The sequence below is a fragment of the Thunnus thynnus genome, chromosome 23, assembly GCF_963924715.1.
Source record: "Thunnus thynnus chromosome 23, fThuThy2.1, whole genome shotgun sequence".
In the NCBI taxonomy this organism is placed as follows: domain Eukaryota; kingdom Metazoa; phylum Chordata; class Actinopteri; order Scombriformes; family Scombridae; genus Thunnus; species Thunnus thynnus.
This window is the reverse complement of record NC_089539.1, coordinates 7,825,049-7,839,164: the sequence shown is the minus strand read 5'-3', so window position 1 is coordinate 7,839,164 and position 14,116 is coordinate 7,825,049. Positions and strand designations below refer to the sequence as shown.

The 14,116-nt window shown below is 40.4% G+C and overlaps 1 protein-coding gene across 3 annotated transcripts in view; it reads left to right on the top strand.

Moving 5' to 3' along the window:
* LOC137176169 (synapsin-3-like) overlaps positions 1–14,116 on the top strand; it is a 120,396-nt gene that overhangs the window by 37,433 nt on the left and 68,847 nt on the right. For all 3 annotated transcript variants that reach the window (XM_067582274.1, XM_067582271.1, XM_067582272.1), the window contains 2 exons: positions 12,350–12,506; positions 13,953–14,042. In XM_067582274.1, the coding sequence (XP_067438375.1) occupies positions 12,350–12,506; positions 13,953–14,042 (247 nt within the window). The remainder of the gene's footprint in view (positions 1–12,349; positions 12,507–13,952; positions 14,043–14,116) is intronic.

The following is a 14,116-nucleotide window of genomic DNA, read 5'->3' as shown; positions in this document are numbered from 1 at the left end:
TGGCAGCATTTCGGTTGGGAAATGAAAAATGAAATGATATGGTGAGTTTGAATTTGAGCTGTAAAGTTGCAGACGTATAAACTATGTGAATGCACAAAAACTATGCATAACCCATTTTATACAGCCATGCGTACATGTCATGTGCGCACCTTACACATGCTAGTACAGACCATGCATACAAATGGTTTTCTAGAGCAATCTGAGGGTGATCTAGTAAGATAGAGCTAAAAAATGAGAGCTGGAAACTAATCACTGCCCCAGATCTAGAAACAAGACTAAGGTCATGCTCAGACCAGATTAGGTGGTGCAGTGAAAATACCTGTCTTCCCATTCATTTGAATGGGGATACTGCGTGTCCGTTGTGGGTGTTATGGCTGCAGCAGCGCCACACCGGACTGTGGCCGGAAAGTTGAGCCAGAGTCAACTTTTGGAGAAATGCAACCTGACGTCACTGCGGCTGAAGGCTGCGGTAGCCAATCACAGATGCAGATTAAACTGATCAAGGCTGTAAACTGTGCCATGAGGGAGTGCAAAGACCTTACTAGGACGAGGGGAGGATGTTTCTCTTTGTTTGATAACGTTAAAAGTAAAGTTAGACTTTGCTGTCCTGACTCTTTTTAAAAAAGATGAGAGAAAAAGAGAGAGAGCTGAGAGCACCAGTGAGAGAGAGAGCAGATGTGGTCAAGTGAGCTGGAGAGTGAATGAAGAGAAGGAGCACTGGTAGCAAGAAATCCAGTGAATCAGATCAATAAAATGTTATTTTCTGATTATTTCACAGTGGTTACGTTCTAGAGTACAAATAAACATGCCCACACCCCGACACACCTCCACTCAACCCTGCGGTGGTGGGCCACACCACCTGATTTAGTCTGAATACAGCCTACAGCCATGCTAGGGGCTCTGTGAGTCTGTTCTTAGGCACAGCAGTGCTTTGAGCCGAATGCTAACCTCAGCAGGCTAACATATTCACAATGATAATGCTAACATGTTTAACTTTAGCAGGTATAATGTTTACCATATTCATAATCTTAGTTTAGCATGTTAGCATGCTAGCATTTGCTAATTATCACAAAACACAAAGTACAGTGGAGGCTGATGGGAATGTTAGTAGTTTCGCAGGTTTTGGTCATGAACCAAAGTATTGGACAAATTAAAATTTTGACCTGATGATGGTGCTAGATGAAAAGTTAAGGGATCACAAAAGTGATTATAATTCATCCTGAGGGGAACATGAACATGGATGTCTGTACCATATTTAATGGCAATCTATCCAATAATGGTTGAGATATTTCAGTCCAACCAAAAAGTTGGACTGATCAACAGACTGACGACAGACCAGCACTGCCCTCCATAGTGCCATGCTGCTAGCATGACTAACAACAGTTTGAGAATTTATTGGATTTTTTATTATTATTATTATTATGAGTCACAAACAGTATCACACTAACCTTCGGGCATGAAGAGAAAACAAATCCATGACTGCAGGTTCCTGTTTATCAAAACCTCAAATTTACTGTGAATTAGTATCACAGGGCATCAAATAAAAAGTGAAGTTTGCATATAATTTTGCTACCACTACGTGCAACGTGGCATGCTCAGCCTACAGTACAGCAGAACGACATGCCACAAGGTACAGTAGTTATGACATGTTTTTTTCTGCTGCACTGCTGTAGTCAGCCCTTTGGCTTCTCTGCTCTCTGCTGCCAAAACCTCCAGTGAGCTGCTCAGCTCAAAGTGGGAACACTGGTCTGGCTGAAAGACAGATTACAGCAGCCAAGTATGATAAGCCACAGAGTGTTTCTCTCCTCCCCCCATCCCCTGCTTCTGCACAGCCCTCCTCCTGTGGTTAATAAAACCCGTTGATTAATTAGTGGTGATTAACGTCGGGCAGTGGATGTGTTAATTCTTAGTGATTGAGGATTTTATTAAGCTTGTTTTACTGTGACGCTCACTGGAAGTAGGTTTGGGTAGCAAGTCAGCTAGATGCCTAAAATGTGAAGGTAAAAGTAAATGTGAGGAGGAGGTTTTAAACTGTTGGGAGTGCTTTCTGCCATATGGAACACCAAACATCAGTATTCAATAAAAAAAAACTTATTGCTCTTAGAGGGCCTAATTAACACTATAAAATACTGTGCCAATCATTATGTCTGCTATTAACCCAACCACTCCTCTATTAACTTCCATTAAGTTGTCTATCAAGGTCTGTTTTTAGCTTTAAATGTGGACAGATTGGACACTTTTTTTAGAATAACAATAACAATCTAAAAATGAGTTTAAGATTTATGATGGATTATATACACAAAAACTTTTGGTTCGCCAAAAAAAATCTAGTTAAAAATACATTCATGACAGTTCTGAAGGTGTCAAATATGATGGTTCATTACAGAACAGTAATCCAACTAATCAGTGAAATATTGGAAATGTTCTGTGTAATTGACAGCAATTACTTGGGCTGATAACAGCATTATAACAACACTAAATAACAACAACAAATCTTTACTCAACAACTTTTACCATTTAGTTTAGTCAAACCATGTCGCTAACCTTTCTGACTTCATAGAGGTTAAGGGTGTAGTGAACTCTCTGGAGAGTGGGACACATCCAAACTTGGTGCAAACATGTTGCTTTAATAGCCATAACAACATTCAAAAACATGCTGTAACCAAGCACGCTAGCTAATTTTTCTCATAATTGATGCATGTAGATTGACAGTTACATACTGTATATGCAAGCCAGTTTACATGTAAGTCTCACTTTAATAGTCAGCTGTTAGTGATTGGGTTAAAGTACTAGCTTTGAGAATGAATTTAGGCACAACAGTGCTTTGAGCTAAAGGCTAACATCAGCATGCTAACAAGCTCACAATGACGATGTTAACATGCTGTTGTTTACCAGGTATCATGTTTGCCATGCTCATAATATTCTTGTTCGTGTGAGCATTGCTATAATTTGCTAAGTAGCACTAAACACAAAGTACAACTGAGGCTGATGGGAATTTCAGTTTTGTAGTTATTTGCAGACAAATTAGAATTTTAACCCTATGATGGCACTAGATGAAAAGTCAGGAGATCACCAATAACAATTCCTCCTAAAGGGATGTGAATGTCTGTACTAAATGTCATACCATTCCATTTAATAAATGTTGAGACATTTAATTAAAAAACAAAAAATACCAACCCCATTGTGGTGCAGTCACCAGAGTCATTAGGATACATTGTCCATGAATAACCATGAATAGCTATAACCAATTTATTGTGCCAGCTCATGTAGTAGAAGTGAACGTTGAAGTTGATACGTCATGGAATCACCAAAGTCATTAGGATACGTCTCCTCGGCACCATGAATGTCTGTACGAAAATCCATCGCAGCACATCCAATAGTTGCTGAGATTTTTCAGTTTGGCCCAACCGATGGACCAACCAACCGAACTGCCATCCCCACGCCACAGGCACGGGCCATAAACAACGTATCACTTAAACTGAGCTGTCTCAACATCAAGTTGTTTTGGCATTAAGGGTAAAAGTCAGTGTATAGATGTCGAAAGTCAGTTACATTTATGTTCCTTGAAAGCCACCATAACAGGATGTCCTACAATTTTAGCTCTCAACACAAAATGTAGTTCAGAAATATTCTGTCAGTGTAGGTGAAATATCCAGTGTCACTAGAGTCAAGACTGGATTTCAGGAAGTTCCCTAAACTTGATTAATTAATACACTGATGGGTGTTCATGCCATATGGGGTTCCCTGCCATGGCCAAACTGCCTCGTCACACTGTTCTCAGCCCCACAGATGGAGGGAGGCAGCTAGATTACATTAGCAGATCCTTGTCTGATTCCTTTTTTTTTTGTCTCTTTCTATTTAATTTTCTATCCTGAAAGCTACCGGTCTCAGCCAGACGGGACCACTCCTCTTTCCTTTCCAATCCCAACAGCACACATAACAAGGCTCCCCTCCTTTGGTTACCTCAGGTGACGATTTACTGCTCAGACCACACAGAGACGATTCAGACTCACACACACATACACAAAGACAAGCCTTAACCCCCCTTTTCCCTTGACCCCTTGAAAACCCATTTTAATCAGTGAAAGAACTGTCTGCCTGGAGCAGCCTCAACACCTAATACCTCAGACAGGTTCATCTTGTTACCGAGCAAATAAATCCTGCTCACAGACATGCTGAGTTCAGACATGGCTTTAGGGTGCCTGAGGGTGGTTTCCTTTAGGAGACAGTAATGAAAGCATAAAGCGGCTATGAGGCCCACTCCACCATCCCTGCTTTTGTAATACAGCCATGAATACAAATGGCCTCGCTAATTCACTCAAACTCATAACAACACTCATTTCCCCCTCTGCCAGAGGTCATTTGGTGCTCTATCGCTCTTGCAGCTCCTTTCCTCATTACATTCGACTCCCATGGGACTCTTCTCCAAATCCTCAACACAATCACTGTTAAGCAACTAAACATTCTCTAATATGTTTTGCTAGCACATGTGCTTAAGTTACACCCTCTCCTGTTTGTATTTCAGAGGTGTAATTCAAATTAATCTACAACTCTTTGTTATTTTAGTTGTTGGCGCATGTTCTTTGTTTTCTGTGTGACCTTCACTGTGCTCAGTGTGGTGTGGAGATGAGCCCTGGAGTGTGATCGCGGCTGGAGGCGATCCCGGGCTCTGGCAGCCCTGACCGGGCCACCGCCCAGGATCTGAGCCCCTGCCAGGTCGCTCCGGTGCCACTGGGCCTGGAGCCACCGCCGCAACTACAACAAGACCTAGATCCAGGCCAGGGGACCACAACATGATACTAAGCTTCGGCCAGTAACTGTACACAGAGGGAACAGAGGGTTCTTCAGGGTTCTTTGGATATGATAGTTGTATGTGTACAGTATGGATGAAAACCCAATTGAAGACCTTTTTGTTTTGTTTGAATATGCTCACTTGCCTACATAAAATTAAGGAGCCACAGTTCTAAAAAAAAACGTATTTGTAGATGCAAGGCTTAATAACCTGTTTACGTTTCAGAATTTTTTTTTCAAAAACTCAAATCGATCACCTTCTATCAAACTTTGGACAAAAACTTCACTTCTTCCCCTACTGTGAGCCAAGTGAATCTCAATCCACCAATTAAAACGCTCAAAACCGTTTTCTCAAAATTAGACAGATTGGATGGAGGGGGATTCTGGATTGATTTTAACAAAATACTGTATACAAAGTTATCATTAGCAGAGGGCCAATACAAGTATTACAGTAAATCCCAAAGCTAATTTCTATGTTTAATGTTTTATGTGACTAAACATTTTGTTGCATAAATGTAAGAGCTGCTGCACTGCCAAAAATTTAACAAAGCAATCTGTCTCATATTTTAATGATTCATTTAATTGCTTTGGATTTGCAACAATTTGCAACAATTATTATATTCCCAAAGTTGCACAAGGCAAGATTTTATCCACTGGCGTCCTATAAAATTCCTGCTGATAAAAGATCCTGCTGATTACATATATAGCACTCTATGACCTTGCCCCTAGCTACATTTCTGACCTCCTTGTTCCTCATTCCACTTCTCGACCACTACGATCGATCCTCAAATCTCTGCCTTTTATCTATCCCCTGCGCTAACCGCAAAACAAAAGGTGACTACGCATTTGCAGTCTTAGCCCCAATTCTATGGAATCATCTTCCACAATCTATTAGATTTGCTGAATCTTTGGACTGTTTTAAACGGTGCCTAAAAACCCATTCATATCGACAAGCCTTTGTATAGACGCCCTTTCCTGTTCTCATGTCTTGTTTCATTTCAGTTTGGTCTGTCTCTCTGTGCAGTGTTATATTTTATACTGTAAATTACACTGTTTTGTCAATCGATTTGTTTTAATTTTGCATGTGTGTTTGTGAAGGGCTTTGTAACGGTGTTTTAAAAAGTGCTATATAAATAAAGCTTTACATACTTACTTACTAATGTAAAAATACAGCCGCTTTGTTTGCCATGAAGACAAAGTGAGGTTGCAACAGGGAGTGGAGCGAGAACGCCATTTAGAAAAAAGTGAGCTCACTAAAGTCCAGTCCCGTCTGCAGTTTACTGATGTCACATTGTGGGATTCTTCAGCATTAAAGTTCAAGCTGTACCTTCTGGAGAACTTTATCAAAATATTGAATTTTATAGAAATACGCTTACTTCCTTTTCGAGAGTCAGGTGAGAAGACTGATATGTCTGTGCGACAAGCACAGAGCTAGAGCCAGGTGGCTATTAGCTTAGCCTAGCATGAAGACTGGGAGCTATAAAGCTCACTAATTAACACAATGTATCTCATTTGTTTAATTCATAGACAAAGAGAAATATAAAACTATTTTGTAGTTTTAGCAAGAGTTACATGATCTAACTATTTCTTCTTATCTGTGCTTTTCATTAATTGTGCAGCCAGACAACCTCATTGAGACAACAAGACTCCTGCAAGTATTGCCAGGCTTTTGTTTGCCAAAGTGTAGTTACCTGATGTTTTTACATTGCTATTTGTGTACAGATTTAACAAAAAACATATAGTATATCGTGTTAAGTTCGGAATACAAATTGTCAATTAGGGGCAGCACCTTGTAAATTGATACGTCAAACCTGCTAGCAAACGATTGCTGATTTACATTTGCAGTCTCCACTAATTGCTGATGGAAATATCTGGTTCTTCAGCTTCTTAGCTGCTACTCTGTTCATTAGCTAGTTGCTAACTTTGTTGGTCTGCCATTTGGTGCTGCCAATTTTGTGTTGCTAGGCAATTAGTGAGCTTTTTTTTTTTTAGCTTTGGACAGAGCCAAGCTAGCTGTTTCCCCCTGCTTTTAGTCATTATGCTAAGCTAGGTTAGTTGCTTCAGCTTCATACTTAATTCTAAGAAAACAAATGCTCCCAAAACGCAAAGAAAGAGTTCTGTTTTGCTAGCTGACACGGCAATGTTTTGGCACTATTTAGAGTCCTTGCTATGAGTGTCTGTCCTCCTCACAGGAAAGATATTTCTCTCCAAGGTGGATTTTGTACCGATGACGGAGAGCCAGTTTGGCACAAAGCACCATTGTGTATGAGTGCTGCGCAGATCCTCGGTATGTACTATTTGACATTTGTGGCATTCCCGCTGAGTTCCACCCCGATTATCCTTATCAATGAGAGACAGACTAATGGGAGGAAGATAAAGCCCTTGCTTGCCTTTGAGCCAGGCACAGGGGCATTATGAGGACAAATGTTCCCCACAATTCAGACATCCCTGTGGAGCCTGTTAGAAGGTCAGAGATTCTGTATGATAAATGGATGTGGAGAACAAAATGGCAGCATATTGTCTTGGTTTGAATAGTTTCCTGCTCTAGGAATTCTGATGAAAACATCCTGTTGGTGCTGTTGCACAGTATGTTGTATGATACTCTCACTGTCAGGCTTGCAGTGGAGTCAAAACCCATACAGGTAAAATGTGTACTGAATTTCTTTCTGGGTTTAAAAATGTTTGTTGGCTTTTTGGGCCTTACCTACCTTTCACCATAATGTTAGGGCAGGGTACAGTGGGCTTATCAGCAGTGTTGGGCAATAACACATTAATATGACTGATTACTTTATTCAGGGTAATTTGATGGAGGGTTGGTATCAGTTTGGTCTCTGTGTATTCAGTGGACAGACTGATCTGGTACATAATAAATTCATGTGGGGGTTGCAAGTGTGGGAACGTGATTAGCTGCCATCAAAGGAGGAGCAATGTGACTCCAGGAAAGTTGTCTTACATTCATGTATCTTCTTAGTTGACTTACCCACTTGTAAGGCTATATTCAGAAATCACCTGGTTTTGAGACACCTTAGACAAACTGTTCCTAAGAACTTTAATTTAAATAATATAAAATAATGTTCTCCTTCTCACAGGTTTAGTTTGAGATGAATTTAAGGATGACTTGTTAAGATGGATATTTTTTCCAGCACGTCTGTCCCCATCTTCCTCAATTTACTATTCATGTGTCATGAATGGGCTCATTATTCCACATGGATCCATTCTGTCCTCATGCTCTAATCTATAACCTTGCTATCCCCATATCAGTGCCTGTTATCAGCCTTTATTGCACCACTGACAACCCATTCAAAGGGCGCATTAGCATATCGCCCGTGAACTGATGACTGTAGGGCCCGAATGATTTGGACCGTAAAGCATAAAAGTGCCGCTTCAGTGTAATCCACGACCCGCAGGGAGCCTTGCTTCAGCAGAACGAGTCAGAGTGAAGAGACAGAAAAACAAAGTTAATGGGTGACAAACCTCGGTAATGCTCTGCTGCTATAGGGCACTGCCTCCATTAACTGTATCCTAGTGAAAGCCATCCCACTGAGCTGAACGTCCTCTGCATCGGGCCTTTCAGTGGTAATGAGGTAGCGCAGAGGTGTGGTCTTTTTGTTTTTATGCACGCATGCACCAAGCACCGAGTTTGTAGTAGTGCCCAGATCTTAATATATAAAAACAAGGCATAAAAGTTTGTCTTGACTAATGTACAAATGCATTGTGAGATGTTGAAAATGGAAGCAAGAATACATTGAAAGAGTATCAATGTGATTCCTTTGATAATATGGGCACATTGCAGATTGGTCAGTAATCTCTAAAAATCTTTGTTGCTTAAATGTTGAATGAATATCTTTGGGTTTTTGGCTGTTTGTCAAACGAACCAAGCAATCTGAAGATGTTACCTTTGGCTCTGGGAAATTGCAATGAGCATTTTTCACTGTTTTCTAACATTTTCTAAACAATTAGTTGAGAAAATGATTTGCAGATTAATTGATCATGAAAATACTAACCCACCTGCTTCCAATCTTGCCTTCAACTCAGCTGTCAGGGATGGATGTTTTACTGACTAAATACTATAAACCACAAGATGATGATGCACCTGCGCACAAAGCTAATTTATTCCACATTCCACAGTTTCCCAGGTTCTATGAGAGTATTGCAGGTAGCACATTCATTTTGATAGGGTTAGGAGTGTATTCAGGTTACTGATACCAGGATATAGTGTCCAACAGGGATAGTCCTACCTGATGTGGGATTTTAACCTTAGCAGATGGTGAGAATCTGTAGCATCATTCATCAGGGATGGCAAGCTCTTCTTGGATGCAGCACATTTTGTTTTACTCTCATAAGACAGGTGTATTTTAAATGAGTGTCTTGACTGGTGCAGTGTCAAACTGCCCACAGTTCAACATGATGTTGTTCTCATTTAAAATCGGGTGTTTGTCAGAAACTGCACGCTACATGAATCAGCCCATATTTTTATAAGGAACTTGTGTTTCACATGAACCGTTGAGTCTGGTTTGGTTCTGGAGCCTCAATAAACAGCTTCATCCAGTATAAATAGCAGAGCCTTTGGTCTGTTGCCACTGCGGCTGAGTGCAGCAGCAGGGAGGAACAGCTGTAGTCGCTCTGTCGCCGAGACCAGATCACTCCTCAGTCATCCTGCCAGTCCTGGCCATCCCGTCTAACATAAGCAACACTTGAGGACCCGGAGTCTGCTCAAGAGCCTGTCTGTAATTTCAGCCTACAACCTGCAGCCCTGAAACTACTATACTGTGTGTGTACCTGTGAACATATGCATGCATACTTTTATTCTGCATGTGTGATGTGCAAGTCTCCTCATCTGTTTCTGCAGGTTAACAGTTGATCACATGACTTTATGTAGTGTGAAAATTCTCACCCGTAGTGATGACCCACAGATATTTATCACCTGACTCTGCTCTATGGAGCTTTTTAATGTCTTTCAGCTTATTTTTTTGGTTTTACAGCCTGCCATTTTACAGTTTTGGTTCACTCTTACATCATCTGCAGTTGCAGCAGGCAGCTGTTTAAAGCTCTAAAAAAGTGTATTTCCCAAAAATGTCAAACTATTGTTTTAAGGTCTCACTTGAAACCCATATTAATTAAATTCAAAATAGACTAAATTCATGTCAAATATAAAACCTATTTATGCTACTACTGCTACTGTGTGCTAACATATAGGTGTGTTGCACTAAACTGGCATAATACAAACAACTGTGAAGCTAAGTCTGTATAAGAGTCTATAATTATGTAAGCAAAATACTCTTGTATTGTACAGTATGTGTACATTTAGAAAGTGCTGTATAGGATGTGTTGTGGATATTTTGAGTGATGGAGAAAAGCAAACACGAGTCTTTGATGTCTTAAAGCTGAAAATGTTTATTGAAGCACTTGATCAAGGAGAACTGAAATAGCGAACATCGAAGTCATCTGCAACTCGGATGCTGTCTCTTTCCATTCTGCCCTCTGAAAGTCTGACCCTTAGTCTTTAACCTTAGCAGATCAGCCTACAATATGAAAAATTAGTCTAATTGGTACACTAGTTTCTAAACAAGGAACTGCATTTTACCCGTGTTAGTTCAGGTCATGTTGCATGGAACTTCAGGTCACTGTTAGCACATCCTGGCTACACATTCCACCTATCTGTGTTGTCTAGGAAGGCCCTCTCCGACCTTGGTGACCCTGGAATTGCTGATTTACCCTCTATCAGAGAGGTTTCTGCTTTCCCCAAAACATCACAGACAGCTGGAGCCTCCTTCCTGCATAAGCTTTACAGTGTGACCTCAAGGCCCAGGCTTGACCCAATGTAATCCAATTTGTAACCCCTAAAGATGGAAAATTCCATAACAGTATGTACTGTAAATGTTACTTCCTATCACATATATGATATGAAAAGAGAATTACATTGTAAAACTCTAAAGTAATGCAGGTTAACAGTGCAATTAATGACAGGAATATGAAACATGCTCAGTTGCACAGTACCTGAATTGAAAATGAAAACATTAATAGGTAAAAAATAACTGCAGTCAAAGTGAATTTCCTGCATTAATGTAAAATGCGGGCTGGTTTAAAGGAGCCCTCCAGGAGCCTGATGGGTCACTTGGCCCTGCTCCCAGAACAGTTTGTAAAGGAAGGATTAGCCTGTGTTAATTGAATAGATGGTCCAAAAAGATTAGGTGCTTCGAGGAGCATTTCTTCACCCCTTCAGCCCGACATAGTCAGTGAATAATGGAGCCCTTGACTGTAAACACAAGGCCCAGATACAGTGTGTTAATGTGCTGACAGAGCTGTCGGCCCGGGAGAAGCCGGCGTGGTGGAGACGTCTGACTTAAGCTCGGTCAGGTTAAAGGTGTTTAACAGAGAGGTCAGTCTCAGAAAACAAGTCATGATATATATTTATCACTATATGTGTATGAGTCCAAGTGCACCTGTCTTCCTGACATTGGCTTTTAAAATGATGTTCAGAACATTCAGTGGTGTAAACTACCTTCTCCTGTATGTGTGTCATATGGGTGGTCGAAAGTAAAAGGAGAAATAAAATAAACATGAAGCTCCATGTGGCTGTGGCGGATTTAGAGACCTTATCCACTGGACAGGTGACAGCTCATCACTTTTTCTTCTTTCTTTTTACTTGACAAGATCAGAGTTAGTTCTGTGAGGCTGTACTAAAGTAATTGCTAACACTAGCATGCTAACATGCTCACAATGCTAATGGTGATGTTTAGCAAGTATAACGTTTATCATGTACACCATCTCAGTTTAGTGTTTTAGCATGCCAACACTCACTAATTGGCGCTAAACACAAAGTACAGGTGGGCCAAATTATTAAAATACGGAATGTTACAGTATGTGGATCAGAACTGGACCATAGTCTTTTACTATTGTGTGAAACGCATTGGGACAGATCAGGCCCATTTATGTTTGATCTGACAATCATGCTGCATATGGGCCAGGCTCAGGCCGAGGAACCGGGCGTATACTGGACCAGAGGGAACGCAAACTAGTTTTGCTATCTAGGGAAGCTGATGGGAATGTCATTTTTGCAAGCTTCAGTCACAAACTGAAGCATTAGAAGAATTTAAATTTTGACCTGATGATGATGATGATGATGATATGATGATGCTAGAGGAAAAGGTAAGGGAATCACCAGTACAGTACATTAGTACAGTTCATCCTGAGGGGGACAAGAATATTGTGCACCAAATTTCATGGCAATCCATCCAATAGTTGTTGAAATATTTCACTCAAAAATACAATTGTCAACCTCATGGTGGCGCAGCAGGAAAAGTCAGGGGATCACCAAAAACATTAGGATTCATTCTCTTGGGAGCATGAATGTCTGTACAAACTTTCATTTCCATCCATCAAATAGCTGTTAAGATAGCCATGTTGCTAGCCTGGCTAAAAATTAAACTCTTGTACTGGTGAATTCTGCCCTGTTTTATTATACCTCTAAATTACCTTTCACTTCATCACACAAGATCTAAATCATGCCAAAATGCAGTAACTGATGGTTTTCATTTTCATGTCCATCTGGCTGCAGGTCCTTCAAGCCTGACTTTGTCCTGATTCGCCAGCACGCCTACAGCATGATCCCAGGAGAGGACTTCAGGAACCTTGTAATTGGCCTGCATTTTGGTGGCGTCCCCAGCATCAACTCTCTCTTCTCCATCTACAACTTCTGCAGCAAACCTTGGGTGGTAAGTGATCTTTAATGGCCCTCGTTGCTCTACTTTAACCCACACAAAGGTGTCGTGCGTCCCTGCCTTGACGGCTGCCTTCGACTGATTTATTTGGGCTATTAAAGGGAGCTGTAACACCTGTCTCTGGAGCTGGCGGAGCAGGCGGCCTCCACAGTCACACATTATTACTCACTCTGTACCGAGAGAAAACAAGTTACAGGACTGCAGTGAAAAGGCTGTCAATGTGGCTCTGCATGGGTTCATAATGATAATTTTACGTTTAAAGGAGGTTTTATGTTCCATAAGAGACAAAAACAGACATGCTTTGATGATTTTGTGAAAGAACAGACTTAACACTGGATGTTTTAACTCATTTAGCCCATATTTTACCACACATTTTCAGATGACTATGTTTTCTCCTGCTTTCTAGATAGTCAAGTTTCTATTCTATTTATTATGATGGTCAGTGAAAATCAAATGGTAAAAATCTGAATGTTGCTTGCGATAGGTACGTCATCAAAATCAATATTTAATCACCTAAATCACGTTTTTTTCTTCAAAAGTCTGTCTATCTTGTACAGTAAGCTACATGTTGTTTTGCTCTTAAAAGATCTTAATAACCTTGCCAGCATCAGAGTTTTTGCTCCCAAATGTATCAAATTCATTTTTCTTTTGTCCCACTCCACGTCTTTTTCCCAGTGGTCACTCATGTTCTCCCCCATACAATGCCTCAGCATCCCTTACTTTGAGAATTTCACCTTCTGCATTACTACACTCTTGACAGCAACTTTTTAAAAATTTTTCATAGCATATTGATATTACCAAAAATAAATGGCTGCCTGGAATACAGGAAATCAATCTAAAAAGCTTTGGTATGTTTGGAAAATTATTGGCAATAATGTAAATTGAAGGTCAATTACTTGAACTTTGCATTTCTAGATCTATTTTGTTGTTAGTTTGGTAACAGCAATATAAATTGAGTAAGAGAGTAAGGGCTTCTTTTCAGAGCTGCTTCTTTTAGAGGGAAACATACATCTTAAGAGAGGCAGAGACATTTTAACATCCAGTGTAGCAGAAGAATACAATCATAGCTCAGAGTACAATGAAGCTACATGTCAAGCTATTTTTACTTCTGTTACATTAACCCACAGCTGGATGCAACAAGTTCAAAACTATTAACTTGACGAAGGTGAGGCAAAACAGGTGTTGGGTCTAACTGTGCTGCTTCTTTGGGTCACATCTCATAAGCATCTGTAAGGAAAGGAAAAATATTTTCTCCCATGCCATCACATTTGTGGCCTCTAGAGTCCCAGACCATTCATCATACATGACGTTGTGTGTCCTCCAATTATGAATGTCATGCTGTGAACATAGATGTATCTTCCAAAAGCATCTATCTAGCCTCTCCTGTCCTTCGCTGCTTAAATAATGACATCTGACTTTCTTGTTTATGTCTGCTTACAGTTTTCTCAGATGATTAAGCTCTACCACTCCCTTGGTCCTGAGAAATTTCCCCTGAATGAACAAACCTTCTATCCCAACCACACACAGATGGTGAGTTCCGTGCAGATATTAATTTTTACTTCTTTTTTTTTTTTACAAACACACACACACACACACACACAAAC